At 44.4% G+C, this 14,627-nt stretch overlaps 1 protein-coding gene across 1 annotated transcript in view; it reads left to right on the forward strand.

The window, feature by feature from the left end:
- LOC135918445 (uncharacterized) overlaps nucleotides 1-14,627 on the forward strand; it is a 232,426-nt gene that overhangs the window by 185,327 nt on the left and 32,472 nt on the right. Inside the window, exons 5-6 of the mRNA XM_070532778.1 lie at nucleotides 5,482-5,586; nucleotides 13,456-13,509. Of these exons, the coding sequence (XP_070388879.1) occupies nucleotides 5,482-5,586; nucleotides 13,456-13,509 (159 nt within the window). The remainder of the gene's footprint in view (nucleotides 1-5,481; nucleotides 5,587-13,455; nucleotides 13,510-14,627) is intronic.

The following is a 14,627-nucleotide window of genomic DNA, read 5'->3' on the forward strand; positions in this document are numbered from 1 at the left end:
CAGCTCCTGCTTCACGAAGCACACCTGCGCCTCCTGAGACCTCGAACGGTTTCTTCCCCTCGATGTTGAACGCTGTCTTGATCTTGATGCGCTTCTTGAGCGTGAGCGCCTGCCGGCGTCCGGAGTGGTTTCCTTTGTCGGTTGGGCCGATTCTATCTCGGTCTCCACTTCAGAGCGTTGGCTTCTTCTTACTATTACTGCATATGGTACTTGTTACCGCTGCTTGCAAGCCTTGTCATCTGTGGGGTGATCTATACCGCAGAACTAGCATATGTGAGAGCAGATATAATCCTCCCCTGGGTCTTACATACAACTTCCCCTGCACTGCACAACATCAGGTGCGGAACAAGCGTCTGATATGTGCACAATTCTTACACATGCGTAAAATATGTCAAATTGCTACCTGTACAGATATCGCCTCACGAGGGCTGACCCATACTTGATGACGGTGGGCACCCTGAATTCGTCGAAAAGCACAATTACCGAGCCCGTAGCTTTAATACGTTGTGCAGCAAACACCGTTGGGTTGTATCTATGCGCAATCTTTATCGTTATCACGCTTTGACTGTCATTGAGGTACACTCTTATATAACCCCTTGGCACGTAAAGTGGGGGGTCGATTGATAAGCGCTCGCTTCATATTCCGCCTCCATGACTGTAATGGACTTGATTCTCACATACCTTTCAGCGTGATCAGTGTCCGGTGTACTAACCACAACGATATTCTGTGTGAAGCTGATGCAGACGATGTCTTCCTTCGCTTGGTCTGCTGTAAGTCCGGCCGCCTCGACGATCGCTTCTCCATTAGCTGTGCTGTCCTTGTTCAGGTTGAGGCCTCCCCTCAGTGACAGGAAAGCGGGGGGCAGCATGGGAAAGCTTGCATGATGAACGGCATCGCAGTCAGCTGTGGAGGAAGACGACAACGACTAACACGGGAGCAGTCGCACGAGCGCGTCCGCGCGGTTACGCCAGAGACACCCACGCTCGACCAAGGAAAGGGCGCTTAAAAGCTGTGCTCTAAAAATATGTACGCCTACATGCTGTCCCGTGAAATGAATATACAGCGAAGCTGTAGACGAAATCTAGCGTCCGCGACCGCGTAAGCACACTTTCCGCTAGTCCTTCGCCGCCGCGGTGCTTGCTGTGCATGTTCGTGGCGTCCATACGCTTGCGCATAACCCGGGTTGATGCAGTAGTACGTCATAGTAACTTTTACAGTGGAGCTCTTAGAACCTCGCTGGATTTCTCTCGATGCCCGCAGCTTCGCCGAGCTGGGGGAGAGAGAGCTGAGAGAGAGTGTGGGACACAGTTACTGTGACGTCATTCTTCTTTGATAAAAACCCGCGCGCTCGCTTCAGCAGTCCTCTTTCTTGCCGTGGAAAAAAAATATGCGTGACTCTGCTATCGAAAGCACCAGACACCAGCGGAGCTGGGAGAAGCCCAGCAAGAGTTAGACTTAACTTTGCGGTTTGCCACTACTTTGCTGCTCTTCCCCCAGCTCCATTGGTCTCTCGTGTTGGCGATAGCAGAACCACGCATAATTTTTTGCACACTCTTTTCTATATTGTTGAATACGGATGCTGCCCATGCTGTGCGACTGATCCTGTTGTGAATATACCGCTTGATGACTTCGTCAGATGTCGCCATCAGATCAAATGGCAGCGGTGGTGCTCCTGGAGAAGCAGCACACTCTGCACTTCCCATCTCTTTGCATTGTCTTCGGGATCGGCCCATGATGATGCACCGTGATTATGTAATCATGTCCGACGCCGCGTGATGGCGCGATTACATCAAAGGTCGCGTGATGACATCATTACTTCGAACGTTACCTTAAGTGATGACGGTATCGTCACGTGACAATAGGCTGATGAAGTAATCTGATTAAGTGATTAGTTGAAACGTGACGCCACGCGACGATTTCTTCGTCAAATGTTGGTGTTGAGTGATGACGTCATGCGATGCCTTTTGGAGGAGCAGCACGCTGTGCGCTGCCTGCTTGTTTGTACGGTCTACGAGATCGGCCCATATTTTTGTGTGAGAAAAGCTCTCGCACGCGGACACGAAGAATAGCGACATGTTGGCTAACAGGTTGGCTGTAAAACTATTTGACAGTGACTTGGAGCATGGGGAATGGGCCACTCGGTCTGTAGTGGTCTTCAATGAATCTCTTTCATGTCAACTTGGGTCACTGGTAGGTGTTTGCCACCCTTCAATGAATGTCTATGACGCCAGCATGGGTAACTAGGTGTGTGTCAGTGGGAATGTGCCATCTACTATGACGAAAGAGATCCCTTCAATTCTTAGGATGCTAAGTGGAGTCAAACTCACGTTACAATGGATCCTCAATGAGAGCAACCCCACGGATTAGCAGGCTACGGCACAAGGGGACTGGTGATGTGCCGCCTTTAATGAATACCTCTCACGTCAATGCTTTAGCGAGCTGCCGCAGGAATTCACGCGGTGTGTGCTGCTTTTCATTGAATATCTCGACAAAATGGGCCACCCAGTCAGTCGCACTTTGTGCGCGGCAAGCGAGGAAACAATTCTCAGCATTCGGAGGCACCGATGTACCAAGCTGCTCGTCTCGGAGGCGACGCGCGAACCTCTCTCCAGCGCCACCCGATGGGGCATGGTGTTCAGAGAGAATCGTTACCAAGGAGCCCTGTTGGAGTAGCGCACGTTTCTCAGTTCTCAGAGGTCACGGGCTGGTGCGCGAATTCACGTGCGTTTCTCAATTCGGAAGCCAGCTGCAGGCTTCGTGGTGGCACTGGTAGATGGCACTGGTAGATGGCACTGAGTGTCCATTGGGAACACAAAGCCAGGAGTGACGCTGAAGTACACGCCAGCTACATAACTCATTTTGGTACATAACTGTGTATTGGTTTGCCGCTAGACGCATTACCATGGACAGTCAACGTAATACGGGTTCTTTCAATTCTGTGATTGTTAGATATTATACGCAGTGTGTTAGCCTGCCATGAAGAGGCGCCTCAAATATTGATCTATCTACCCGAGTATCCTCAGCGCCTTCAATAAACATTTCAGTGGGATTACAGTTTTAACATTCAAGGCATTAGAGTTGTAACATTTCTACAATCATGCCAATGAGCAAAACGTGAACAAGGTGAATGCAGGAGCCAACGTTTCGACAAGTGGACTTGTCTTCTTCAAGGCGACATATGTCGCCTTGAAGAAGACAAGTCCACTTGTCGAAACGTTGGCTCCTGCATTCACCTTGTTCACGTTTTGCTATGGTCGCCTAGAAGAAGACAAGTCCACTTGTCGAAACCTTGGCTCCTGCATTCACCTTGTTCACGTTTTGCTCATCGTCTTGAATTGCCATCTCCCGCATTCCCCGTCTTTTCTCTACAGTCATGCCAGTTTTACAGTCAAGCCATTACTGTCAGTAGGCATTACTGATTGGGACGTTATGGGCAAATGCGTGAAAGGTTGTTTACCTGACCACCCTGTATATTTCAGCTATTTGGCCCTTTTTAACTCCGTTGAAAAAAAAAGCACATTTGACGAGAAAAAGTTTATTATTGTTACCAGCCATATCACAGGTGATTGTCGCGGTTCATTTAACTTCATCTGAATGTTCATCATAGATGCTCTAAGTTGATTTATTATTTTGCCATTTTCATGGTGTCTGCAGGTCACATGTACTCGTATATCGAGTAAGATATTTCTGTCACTCCACTCACAACAATATGACAATATATTGCGCGTGAAGTAACAAAGCAACTCGCACGCTAATATCACTATTCAAAGCGCTTGCAAATACCTCGTGCAATCATTATGCATTCATCATTACAACCTCGTAGGAACAAGGATTTTGTTCCCTTTTGCTAAGGGACACATTCCTTTCATTATTCGTGCACACTTTTTTCGAAACACTGCTCGAAATATTCATCTTCAGCATTCCTTTGCGTGGAAGAAATCACCAGGCTTTGTAGGCATGTCTCAAAAGGTCTCTTTGGAATTAAAAAAGAATATCACAATTTGGTGACAACAATACATGTGATCGCTGTCCATTTATTAGTTGTGGTAAAGCGCAATCGAACGTCCCACTAATGGCTGCGGTAGATGCCGGATACTGCAGGTGTTGGTGTGCACTCACCGTATCTATCGGTACTAGCTTGAAACGTGCAGTTTAACAAAGAAGATTGACGACAAATTATGGACCTCGGTACGATCGACGGATCTTAAGCGTAACTTTAGGAGCCAGTGAAAGAGCTGTGTGGCTTAGAAGCAAATGGCGGTAGCGAAAATTCTAGCTAAGAGAACAAAATGGAGCTTGGCAGGCCGTGTATTCCGTATGGCTGTTAATCAGTTGTTCATTATAGATACAGAATGGGGGCCGAAACGGGGGAATTGCAGTCGGAGATAGCAGAAGATAGGTTAGGGCGAGGAATTTAAGGAATTTACAGGTATAACTAGGGATCACCTGCTGCAAGGGGGGGCTAACTGAGAATTGCAGGGACACGCCTTCGTCCTGCAGTAGACATAAATAAACGGTGGCCATAAGGGTAATGACGATTATGATTGACGGTGTAGGATGCCGAAACTGAATCACATTCGGCGTCGCCTGCGCCAAATCCACAATTAAGCCTCATTCCGTACGCGACGTGAACACAGCCTGCTTTTGGTGCAAAAATAAATAAATAAAAAACGGATCAGTATGCAGCTGACTATGCAGTTTTAAATGAAATTATGAAAATAAATTACAATTACATTTTCAGCGGGAAAGAAAACTGCATAAGGACTATACAGAGCAACACTCGACACGACCGGTGACTATCGACTGTACGTTATTCAAAAAAAGGCATTTTACTATTATACTTTATTTCACTACGCGTTTCTGCAAATAAGATATTTTACTTGCTTCAGGGAATAAGCAACTCTGCAAATCACAAGTACGTGTGCTCTGCGATTCCGCGCACCTGTGCACCAAGAGGGTAAATACGAAGTCCGCAAATGGAACTAAATATCCTGTGATACGTTCCTTGGTGACGAATACCTAGACGATGTTTCTGTACCAGTACTTTCATTGCAAGGTACACGCTGCAATTCTTGCTACTTTCCTGCCTTTCTGTTTTTTATTCAAGCAGCGAACTTAGAACTAAATAAATTGCTTCCGAAAGGTTAGACCTGACCTTTCCAATGGCTTTGGCGCCTAATGATAGTGCAAAAAATATTTCATCAGAAAACCGCATCAAAGCGCACTAATTTAAGAGCCCACTTCTTTTCAGCTTACGTTACTTCTATCAAGGTCCCTCGAACCTAATAGGTAAAGGAAGCTCCTTTTGAGGCGTTTCTAATGCAACCAACATTAATCAGTTGTACCCTAAGCGTTTAGTGAACATGCGAAACAGCTGCTAGGGCATGCTGCGAACCGGCATCCGGACGTTTTCCTTTCCTTAGCAGTTTCGTGTATTCACATTGCGCGAAGAAAGCTACCATGTTCTTCTTCTATTGCAGGCCGACTACCGTTGGCTACTGCCATGGATTGTGTGGTGCTTCTTCAACATTCTGTACATTTTCGTCATCGCCGTCATGCAAGTGCTGGCTGCTGTTTTTGCCTCGGTAATTTTTCTGCGTTTGATCCTGCCTTTCCCTTCGCCCACTTTGCCTTGATCACTAACTCGTGTTGATCACCAAACACTGTGACATATCGCTTACTTGTGAGCAGACCAAGAAATTCTTGTGAACTCTCTCGTTCCTGCGATGTCCATGTCTGCTGAGCAGCGTCAGCGGCCTAAGCGTGCAAACCGATGTACGAGCCCGATTTTGGCAACATCTGCTTTCAGGGTGGTTAAACAAACAGAAAACCGGAAAGCCAGATAAGTGCCTGAGGCCCTTACATACAAAACGCCTCGCAAAATACCTGCCATTGCGAAAGCATTTCTTCAATGAAATGTAGAATCGCTTCTCGATCAAAAGGCTGGAAGGACAGGGGTGCGTCGCGGTTTACCATGACTGGTATTTCTTTACTTAATAAAGAATTGAGGTATACTCTCAGGAAATGTCTCCTAAATCCGATGTTTCGGAGCGCGACCGACTCCTTCTTCATGTGAGATGACGGTAGGTGTAGCAGTAAAAAAAAGAATGTTCCAATACCCAAGGGAACTCACACTTGAATATTTTTTTATCTCTGGCTTAATTAAACAATAAAGTATAAGAAAACAGACGTTTTGGCACCTTTTCTGGTGGTATCTTCAATGCGCAAGTAACAACAAATGCAATACATCCTGTTTATGTATGAGGGTACCTAGACACCCGGAAGGAGGCCTCGGTTTGACATGCATGCAGATCAATTGCGACGGCTGAATCATTATTCCACAAAATTTCTTGGGCACCATCGCTGTTGTCGGGCTAAACTGGCTACGAAAGGAACGCACGCCACACGTCCAAAAACGGAACTGGTGTGCTTGACAAAAGGACGTATGTTCTATTTCGATCACGCAGCAACGTTAGCATGGGAACACCGATAGGGCCCAAGAAAATTTGTGGAATCTAGGTTTATCCGTCGCGATTGATCTGCTTGTAATTCTAACCGTGGACCCCCGCCGGATTATTACGGCATACCACACATTAATAGGATGTGTTCTCTCGTTTGTTGTAATTTTTGTACTGATGATGCCACCTGCATAGGTGGCGAAACATCTATGTTTTTGCTATACTTCATTATTGAGCAGAGCCTGCGATAAAAAGCGTTAAGGTGTAGCAGCAGTTATAATAAGTTATAGGGGGGGGGGCTTAACTGGTGCGTGAAGATGTTCCGCAGTCCTTGGCAAGAGAATTGATGTTTTGAGGCGTTTTTTAATGTGTCAGGATTCGAAAAGAAACCGCCACTGGTAACCGTTTTCCTTCTCCGAGAAGACGGCGCTGTCAGAGCTAATGTGGTGGTCAAAAAACCCACTGTGTTCTGCCACATTGCTATGTTCTCTTTTGAGGTCGTGAAATTCATCATTCTGTTGACAAATTCTTTCCAGAAAGTCATTATTTTCACCAATGTAGAACGCTGAGAATTCGGTGCAAGTAATTTTAGAGACAATGACCTATGCTTTTCGGATAGGAGTGCAGGCGGCGGATGAAGCTTGATCCTCCTTAGCACACCAGAACACTAGGTGGTATCGAGATACGGGGTAGGGGTGGGTCGACAGCCTTCCTGTGATTCCGTGCTTCTTAATATCACGGTGTTCCTTCTGTTAAAGGTGCAGAGAAGAGCTGATTACTTCGGTTCTCTTGACGAGGCTTCGAACCGCTGTAAGTTGTGGCTTGTAGGATCATTCCAAATGAAACAAATGTATTGTCCTGTATGAGTCCCTTTTGCGAATGTAGAAATGGACAGGTTCGATCACTCTCTTTTCGAGAGGTCATCTAAGAAGAGGGGAGAATGGAAATTTTCCAAGTCTGGCATAAACTGCATTGCAGGATCCTTAGGGTGATACGCGACCATGTTGTCGATCTCGTGAGCCTTCCTCACGTAAAAAGAACCTCCCCCCCACATGTCGCTCAGAGACACATATGACTTGGTGCTCCAAGTGTTTGGCCCCCGCTTTTCGATCCATGATGAGTACGCTGATAGTGTCAGACAGCATGGCACCAATGGATGTTCCACTAATCTAATTGTGGAACTCGCCGCTAAAATGAGAAGTGACCGAAAGGCAGAACTGCAATATTCAACAGAGATGAACAATGAAGAGATCATTCTAGTTTTTCAGTCTGAGGAAATGTTGAGACATTCCGTGCGTCGCAGAAACTGCGAGAGACACAGACGCATTACTGAACAGAAAAATCACACCAAAAGGCATCATGCAGTCGTTGTCTTGACTCAGATTAAACGCCATATCCACAAGGTGTTCTGAGTGGAAAACGTAAGGTTCTGTTTTTAGTATCTAGTGAAGAGCGGTTGACAGGGCTCGCAAGGCGATAGGCTTGAAATCACAATACGCCGTAAAGGAATCCTGCTTTACGAATCTTTGTGAGACCATAAAAGCTTGGTGTGGAGCCATTCCTTCTCCCCTTATTTCAGTTTTTTTCCAAGACGGGTTGTTTTCTGACGAAAGTTTAACGTGATTTTAGATTTTCGGCGCCATTGTGAACCTTACAATGAATTTATTCAATCTTGAATTAGGGCCTGCTGATATGGGCAGCAGCCATTTCCTGCGCGTCGTTTTTTTCTGTTTTCTCTTTTTAGCGCCAGGGAGCTGTTTCACAGTGGAGTTTGTCATTTCAATAAAAACTATCAATCCTTTTTTCTGCCGAAACCTAAGGTCTGCACGATACCCAATGGCAGGGCTTGTTGCAAGCATATAGTCACAATGTGGCGGCTGTTCAGTTTGCCCCTATACGAGATCCGAACACGAGTAAGAAGAAAAGCGGGATACCGGCAGTTTATTAGCATAAGGCCGGCAGGGTATTATGCAATAGGGAAAGGGAAGCGAAAGATGAAAACGAGGAGAGAAGAAAAGTTCAAACTATGCACGAATACATACATGCGATCTAGCATCTATTTTTCGGTGCGTGATAGGCAGTCATCTAGGGTGGTTGATCTCTCGAATCACAGTAGCGCTTTTGTGGCGTAGCCCATTGCAAATGCTGGAGGCCGGTATCTCAAGATCGTCTGTTCTGTAAAGCGTTTGTAATGAAGTCCAACTAAAGCAGTCTGATGTTTAAAAGACTGGCAGTAACATAACCAGTGCTTGAAATTTTTCTGAGCCACAAGGTTCTCAATTGACCGTGAGACAGAGATAGTTTACTAAATAAGGGTAGAGTTATAGGGCCCCTCTATTCAGGGTACATATAAGTTCCCAATGGACCAAGCTTTCTTACCTAATCAAAGCCTGAACCTCTGCTCGTGTTCTTTTTCCCTTCATTTTCGTTTTCTTTCTACTACTTTAAGGATTGTTTAGTTTCCTTGTAAATTTGCGTCCGATAACATTTCTTTTACAAGACGGAAAGCTCTATATTGTTTATTGCCTATCATGCTATGGTACTTTGCACAAAGAGCCTGCTGTACCAAAAGCTTAGGTAAAGATATAGACACAAATAAACAGAAATATTAAAAATATGTATAACTGCTCACAAAAATTCATTGCATAACAAGAGGATCACATGAAGTTGCAATAGCAGTTCTGCGGAAACCCGCAAGGTGGAGAGAAGTAATTAATAAAGGAAAAATCACACATCCACCCGTTCGTAGCAATTGCTACAAATGAAACCCAAACGGGTTCTTCGAAGGAAAAGCCTCATAGTTGAAGAAAAATTCGTCCTTGTCCGGGACTCGAACCCGTGACCACCGCCTTTCCGGGGCAGCCGCTCTACCATCTGAGGTAATGAGGCGGCTAGCAGATGGCAGGGCGAAGTCGAATTTGTCGACAACACGAAGCCAAGGCAAGTGTTTGGCATTCTAGTTCTGCGGAAACCCGCAAGGTGGAGAGAAGTTAATAATCAAGGGAAAATCAGACAAGCACCCGTTCGGAGCAATTGCTACAAAGGAAACCCAATTGTCTGATTTTCCCTTTATTATATACGTACATGCGTGATGAGATGCGAGCACGCGATCTGTTACAAGCATGTGAAGCATCTAATTACGTTGAACTGTTTGTTCGGCAGCGTTTAGCGCGGAACGCCTAAAAACTGTTGACGCGGAAGAGTCCTCATTCATTCATTTATTCATTTCTTTATTTCGGTGTGTGAGTACGAACAGCACATGACATCGGTGTTGGTGCACTTTTGCAGAATCGGAAAGGAACCAAAAGGTATTTCACATAGGTAGAATAGAACGAATATGAACGTAATCAAAATTCAACCAAGCAACGAATAGTCGGGTGGTCAACATACGCGCGCAATAAAGAGATCAACATCTAGATGTATCTATCTTGTGCTTGGTTACAAAACTGATATTAGGGCTCAGGTTAGGTAGATCACGAATTTGCAAAAAAAAACAACAACACTGGCATTGGGCAAGCTTGACTGCAGTACCATAAACACATGAACGAAAGTTAACGTGTTCAATTAAACTAGACTACGTAGAATTTTGAATAAGAATGCGTGATCACAATATGTCATGGTAGGGACAATGCTGAACCTCTGCAAGGTATGCTCGTAATCATTACAACATTTGCTCCTCAAGAACCGACCATATAGTCGATAAACAAATCGGCTTTTAACGTCCGAAACTCTTCTTTTATTCTTCAGAGTTATGTTTCATGAAACTGAACAATACTCAAGTCTTGCTCGTCCCAGATAGAAATAGAAAAGCCGAACGCATTTAACATTACAGAAGGCTTCTTTTTAGATAACGCATAATAGCCTAAACGAAGTATTCGCCACACTTGACACGTGTGCATAGAGCGCTAACACCGAGTCAAACAAAACACCTATATAGCGGACAAACAGTCTCCTCAATGGTGAACTGTTTAAATAATAAACAGGCTCCATGTCATTTATGCTTCTAGTGAATGAAGCAAGTGTTTTCTGTGAGTTAATAAGAAGGACTGCTTGTTCACCATTGCACAATGGAATCAACGTAGGTCTGCAGCAATTTAGTCATTGCAATTTTCACTGACACGGAAAAGTTTGTCGTCAATGTACAAGTAACATCAGAGAGGGTTAGCGCGTATTCGCTATCATTAATAAAAACATAAAGAAGTGCACCGGAAAACCCATCGGTCAGACGAATTAGGAAAAAAATGATTCGGAACAGTGAGGAAACGGTTTGGAACTAAGAAGGGCGCGTCCATCCGAGCATAATTGATCCCTGATGAGGGTGATAATTGGTCATTACAAAGTGGCTTGATCTGATGCCTTAGATAGAAGAGTTTCTAGAAGTAAACTATGTAAAAAAAAGTCGGAAGCATTAGTAAAGTTAAAATACACGGTATAGACTTGCTTATAGTTAGCATAAGGGAGACCAACTACTTGAAGAAAAGGCACAAGATTAGTTTTGACAGATTGGGAATGAACACATCTGTGTTGAGTATTGCTTATTTGTTTTTGAAGAATGAGAATAGTTGTTTCAGAAGAAAAATCTCAGAAAAACATTGGGGAACCTAAAGAAGAGCGAGACCTGGCGATAAATTTGGTATCTGTGGTTTTAGCACTTTAGTGAAGAGGTGCAACTCAAATTTTTCTTTCGTGAGGGATGGCACACATGCACTTTCATATATAAAACTGCGATAAAAATGAACGGCACCTAATTGATGTAACACCACTCACACGAAAAAGCCATCATTACCATGGAGTGTAATAAAAGTTAGGTGAGAAATTCTAAAACATTATTCAACAGGAACTAATCAGGTCACAACAGAAGTGCGCAGAACACAGAAAGCTTCTGCATAGGAATAGGCGAAACTATAAGGGACGCCTCTGGTCCTTGCATATGCTTACTTTCTTTGCTTATGTCCTCGCCCCGTGTGCCTCCTCACTCTCGAAGCATTTTTTGCTGGCCATGTGGTTCCGAACTCGCAACACGACATGAAATGTTCCATGGCCGTTTTTACATAACGGTAGGTTCTCCGGAGAAAAAAAAAATTGACTTTCTAGAAAGGTAGGCTGAAACAGTATTGAATTATGCTGCTATGTACATTGAGTGCCGATTTCTCTGGAAGCAGTGGTCATCCAAGGGCGCAGTTGATGTTCGTCTCGTGCGACTAGTGCGACTATATGTCATGTAGTTGGATATGCCTTTGTTTGCTTGGAATCGTTGTGTATAAGGCCCATATGTGTAATAAAACATACAGAAAAATCCATAATAATTATTACATATGTTCTAGAGTTGCGAACTGTGACACGAAGCTGCCGGCTCCTGCGTCAATGTTTGAAATAACGCTGGCATTGGGCTTTCCTTTCTTTTTTTTTGGCTCCCTTCGAGAGTCCTGCGCACATTTTCCCTTGGCTTATTAAATAGTTGTCTTAATGCGTCATTGGCCTCAATTTATGCGCAGTTGCATGCAGCTTGGTTTTTCATTGGAACTTTTCATGCTTTTCAGAGGCACGTCTTAGCGTGCGGCAGGAAGATTGACCGTTGGGCTTGCTGGTCTTCCATAATAATTATGGCAGTATAGCAGAAATTATTACACGGGCACAAAAGAGCAAATGAGACAAAGACGGGTGCCACTGTTTGTTAAGATGCCGCTGCGTGCGCAATTTGTAGAGCACGTGCTTCGCGGTGACATCGCAGTCACAGGGATCGCGGCGTATCACGGAGTGGCTTGCATAAATTTTACTCTGATGAGTGAAAGTTTGTCGGACCTTCGGAAATACAAATGGAGGCATTATTTTTGATAAAGAATGCCTCCAAAGCCAACCGAGACGTGCAACTCTTGCTGTTGCCTATAATCTTGGTCTCCCGAAGTCGTGTTTCACAGCCACATGCCGCAACGTGAACGACCAAATGTGCGTACCCTTTTTAATGCGACAGCGTTAAGGGTCCTGTGTCGCAGAAAATCCAGGCGTCGAAAAGAATTTCGGACCAGATTTCGAACCACGAACTCCCAATCACTTTTCTACCACCAATGTTGCTGATACCGTGGCTTTCATTCTTTACAAATTTATTCCTTGAAATATTGAGAACGGTAGCCCACAAAAAATGTAATAGATAAAAGACACCGAAAGCACATATCCTTAACGTTAGCTCTTCTGAGAGCGAAATATTAAAAGTGCGAAACAATAACAGGAGACCAACCCAGCCAAGAGGCGGCATTTCTGCCAGAAAGCTCGGCCTTCGTGCACAGCGTTTACCGCCAGCGTTTCCCGCTAAACGTTATAGTTGCATAAGGTGCAGTTGCCGGGAAGCATGAAAAGTAGTAAGGAGTCTCTAAATGCTGTCGCATTCCACTCCTAAAGCCGGTGCCCTCCAAACATTTACTTGCTGAACATTCTACCTCAGGTGGTCATTAACACACCTTGCCGACTGGCTGATATAGACATTCCCAAATGACATTGGTATAAAGTAAATTACGCCATCCGCTCGCCATCCAGGAAGAATATGCAGCCAGTGGCTTTACTTGCCAGCGTTCGCCAGCGGCTCTCAAGTTCAATCCCGGCAGTCTGTCGGAATGCAAACACATCCATGCACCTAGCATAGGGGGCTCGTCGAGAACCGCAGGTGGTCAACATTTTATCTGCGATGCCAAGAATGGAGTGCCTCGTAGTTTCGGCTCTTGAAAACTCCAGCATTTCAACCCTCAGCGAGGCACACGCTCGAACGCTTAACGGTTCCTATTCTGCTAGAGGAGTCACAAACGCGCAAGGACAAAGGCCACTTCGTATTTTATTTTATGCCAGAGCGGTATGTCTTTCGCGCTTCTATTTTTAGCGTTTGAAATGCACCTATGTCGGATGAAAGACGTAATGTCATTTACACAGCACTCTAATCCCACTACGCTTGGCTTCCCTGTCTCCAGGTGAACTTAATCGTTTCTCTATCTCCTCTCCTTTGTTTAGTCAACACACGCACTAGGAAGCGCAATGGGATCCTGGATTGGATTCTTTGTGTCTGTAAGTATTTTTTTCGTTGTCTTACTGCCATGCCACTGGCATACACTGCAGAAAGGGCTATGTACTTTTTTAACATGTATGAATGCCATTATATATATATATATATATATATAGTAAAGTGGCCACGCCACTTGCCGCGCATTCAGGACTATGTGACTGTGTGTTACAGATCATATCAGGGCACCCTTATTTTTTTGTGCATGAGCCGTTGTGCAAATATGTGTGTATTGCAGAATTTTTTGATGTTGTTATTTATTGTTGTTTCTACTTTTTTTGCATTGTAACAAGATGACGCTTTGCTTGCTTCCATCCTTTCTTCTTCTTTTTTTCTTACTTTTCTTTCTTTTTTTCTTGATTGTGTTTCACATGTTATTAAGTTGTTAAAACCTTTATGTATATCCCACTCCTGCCTAGGGCCTGTAAAACAGGCTGGCAGTACGAAATAAATAAATAAATAAATAAATTCCACTCTGTAGGCGAATGATAAGAGAAGCTGTGGTACATCACACAGGGTTAAACAAGGGTAAATCTATTTATTTTTATCATTTGGTAATGGAAGTAAGGACATCATTTTGATTACTATGGTATAAACTGATTGGCGTGGTTACAATCTTAGATTCTTGGCCATAGTTAGATCCATACGCGACCTTTGTGAAGTTGATTAGCGACCTGGTTTGGTGTGGCGCTTCAAACCACTTTTCTCGAACAATCTGTGTGGGCCATTTGTAGTATGGTTTTGAAATGTCCTCATTGAAGTCTCCAACGGTGATCACACGAGTAGAGTTATCATGGCTGACCTATGCAAAGTACGTTGTCATGAACTTCTCAATATTACATTTGGGCATGCCTGGCGACATATACACAGCGGCCATCACAACTTTCTCTTTCGTCTGTACAGCACAGGCTTCCCCACAGTCGGTCACCCTTCTGCGAATTGGGGGTGTATTATTGTTGCACGTACATTTTGCCTTTGCGCATACGGCAACGCTTCCTGCTCGCGAGTACATGTGCAGTTCACAAACGATTCCAGCATGTCCATTGACTTGACAGAGTGCATCTTGATTTATATATTTCACTATTGTTGTTTATTGTTGTTATTAGAGGCGGACTACTTGGTG

Source organism: Dermacentor albipictus, chromosome 2 (assembly GCF_038994185.2).
Source record: "Dermacentor albipictus isolate Rhodes 1998 colony chromosome 2, USDA_Dalb.pri_finalv2, whole genome shotgun sequence".
Taxonomy (NCBI): Eukaryota; Metazoa; Arthropoda; class Arachnida; order Ixodida; family Ixodidae; genus Dermacentor; species Dermacentor albipictus.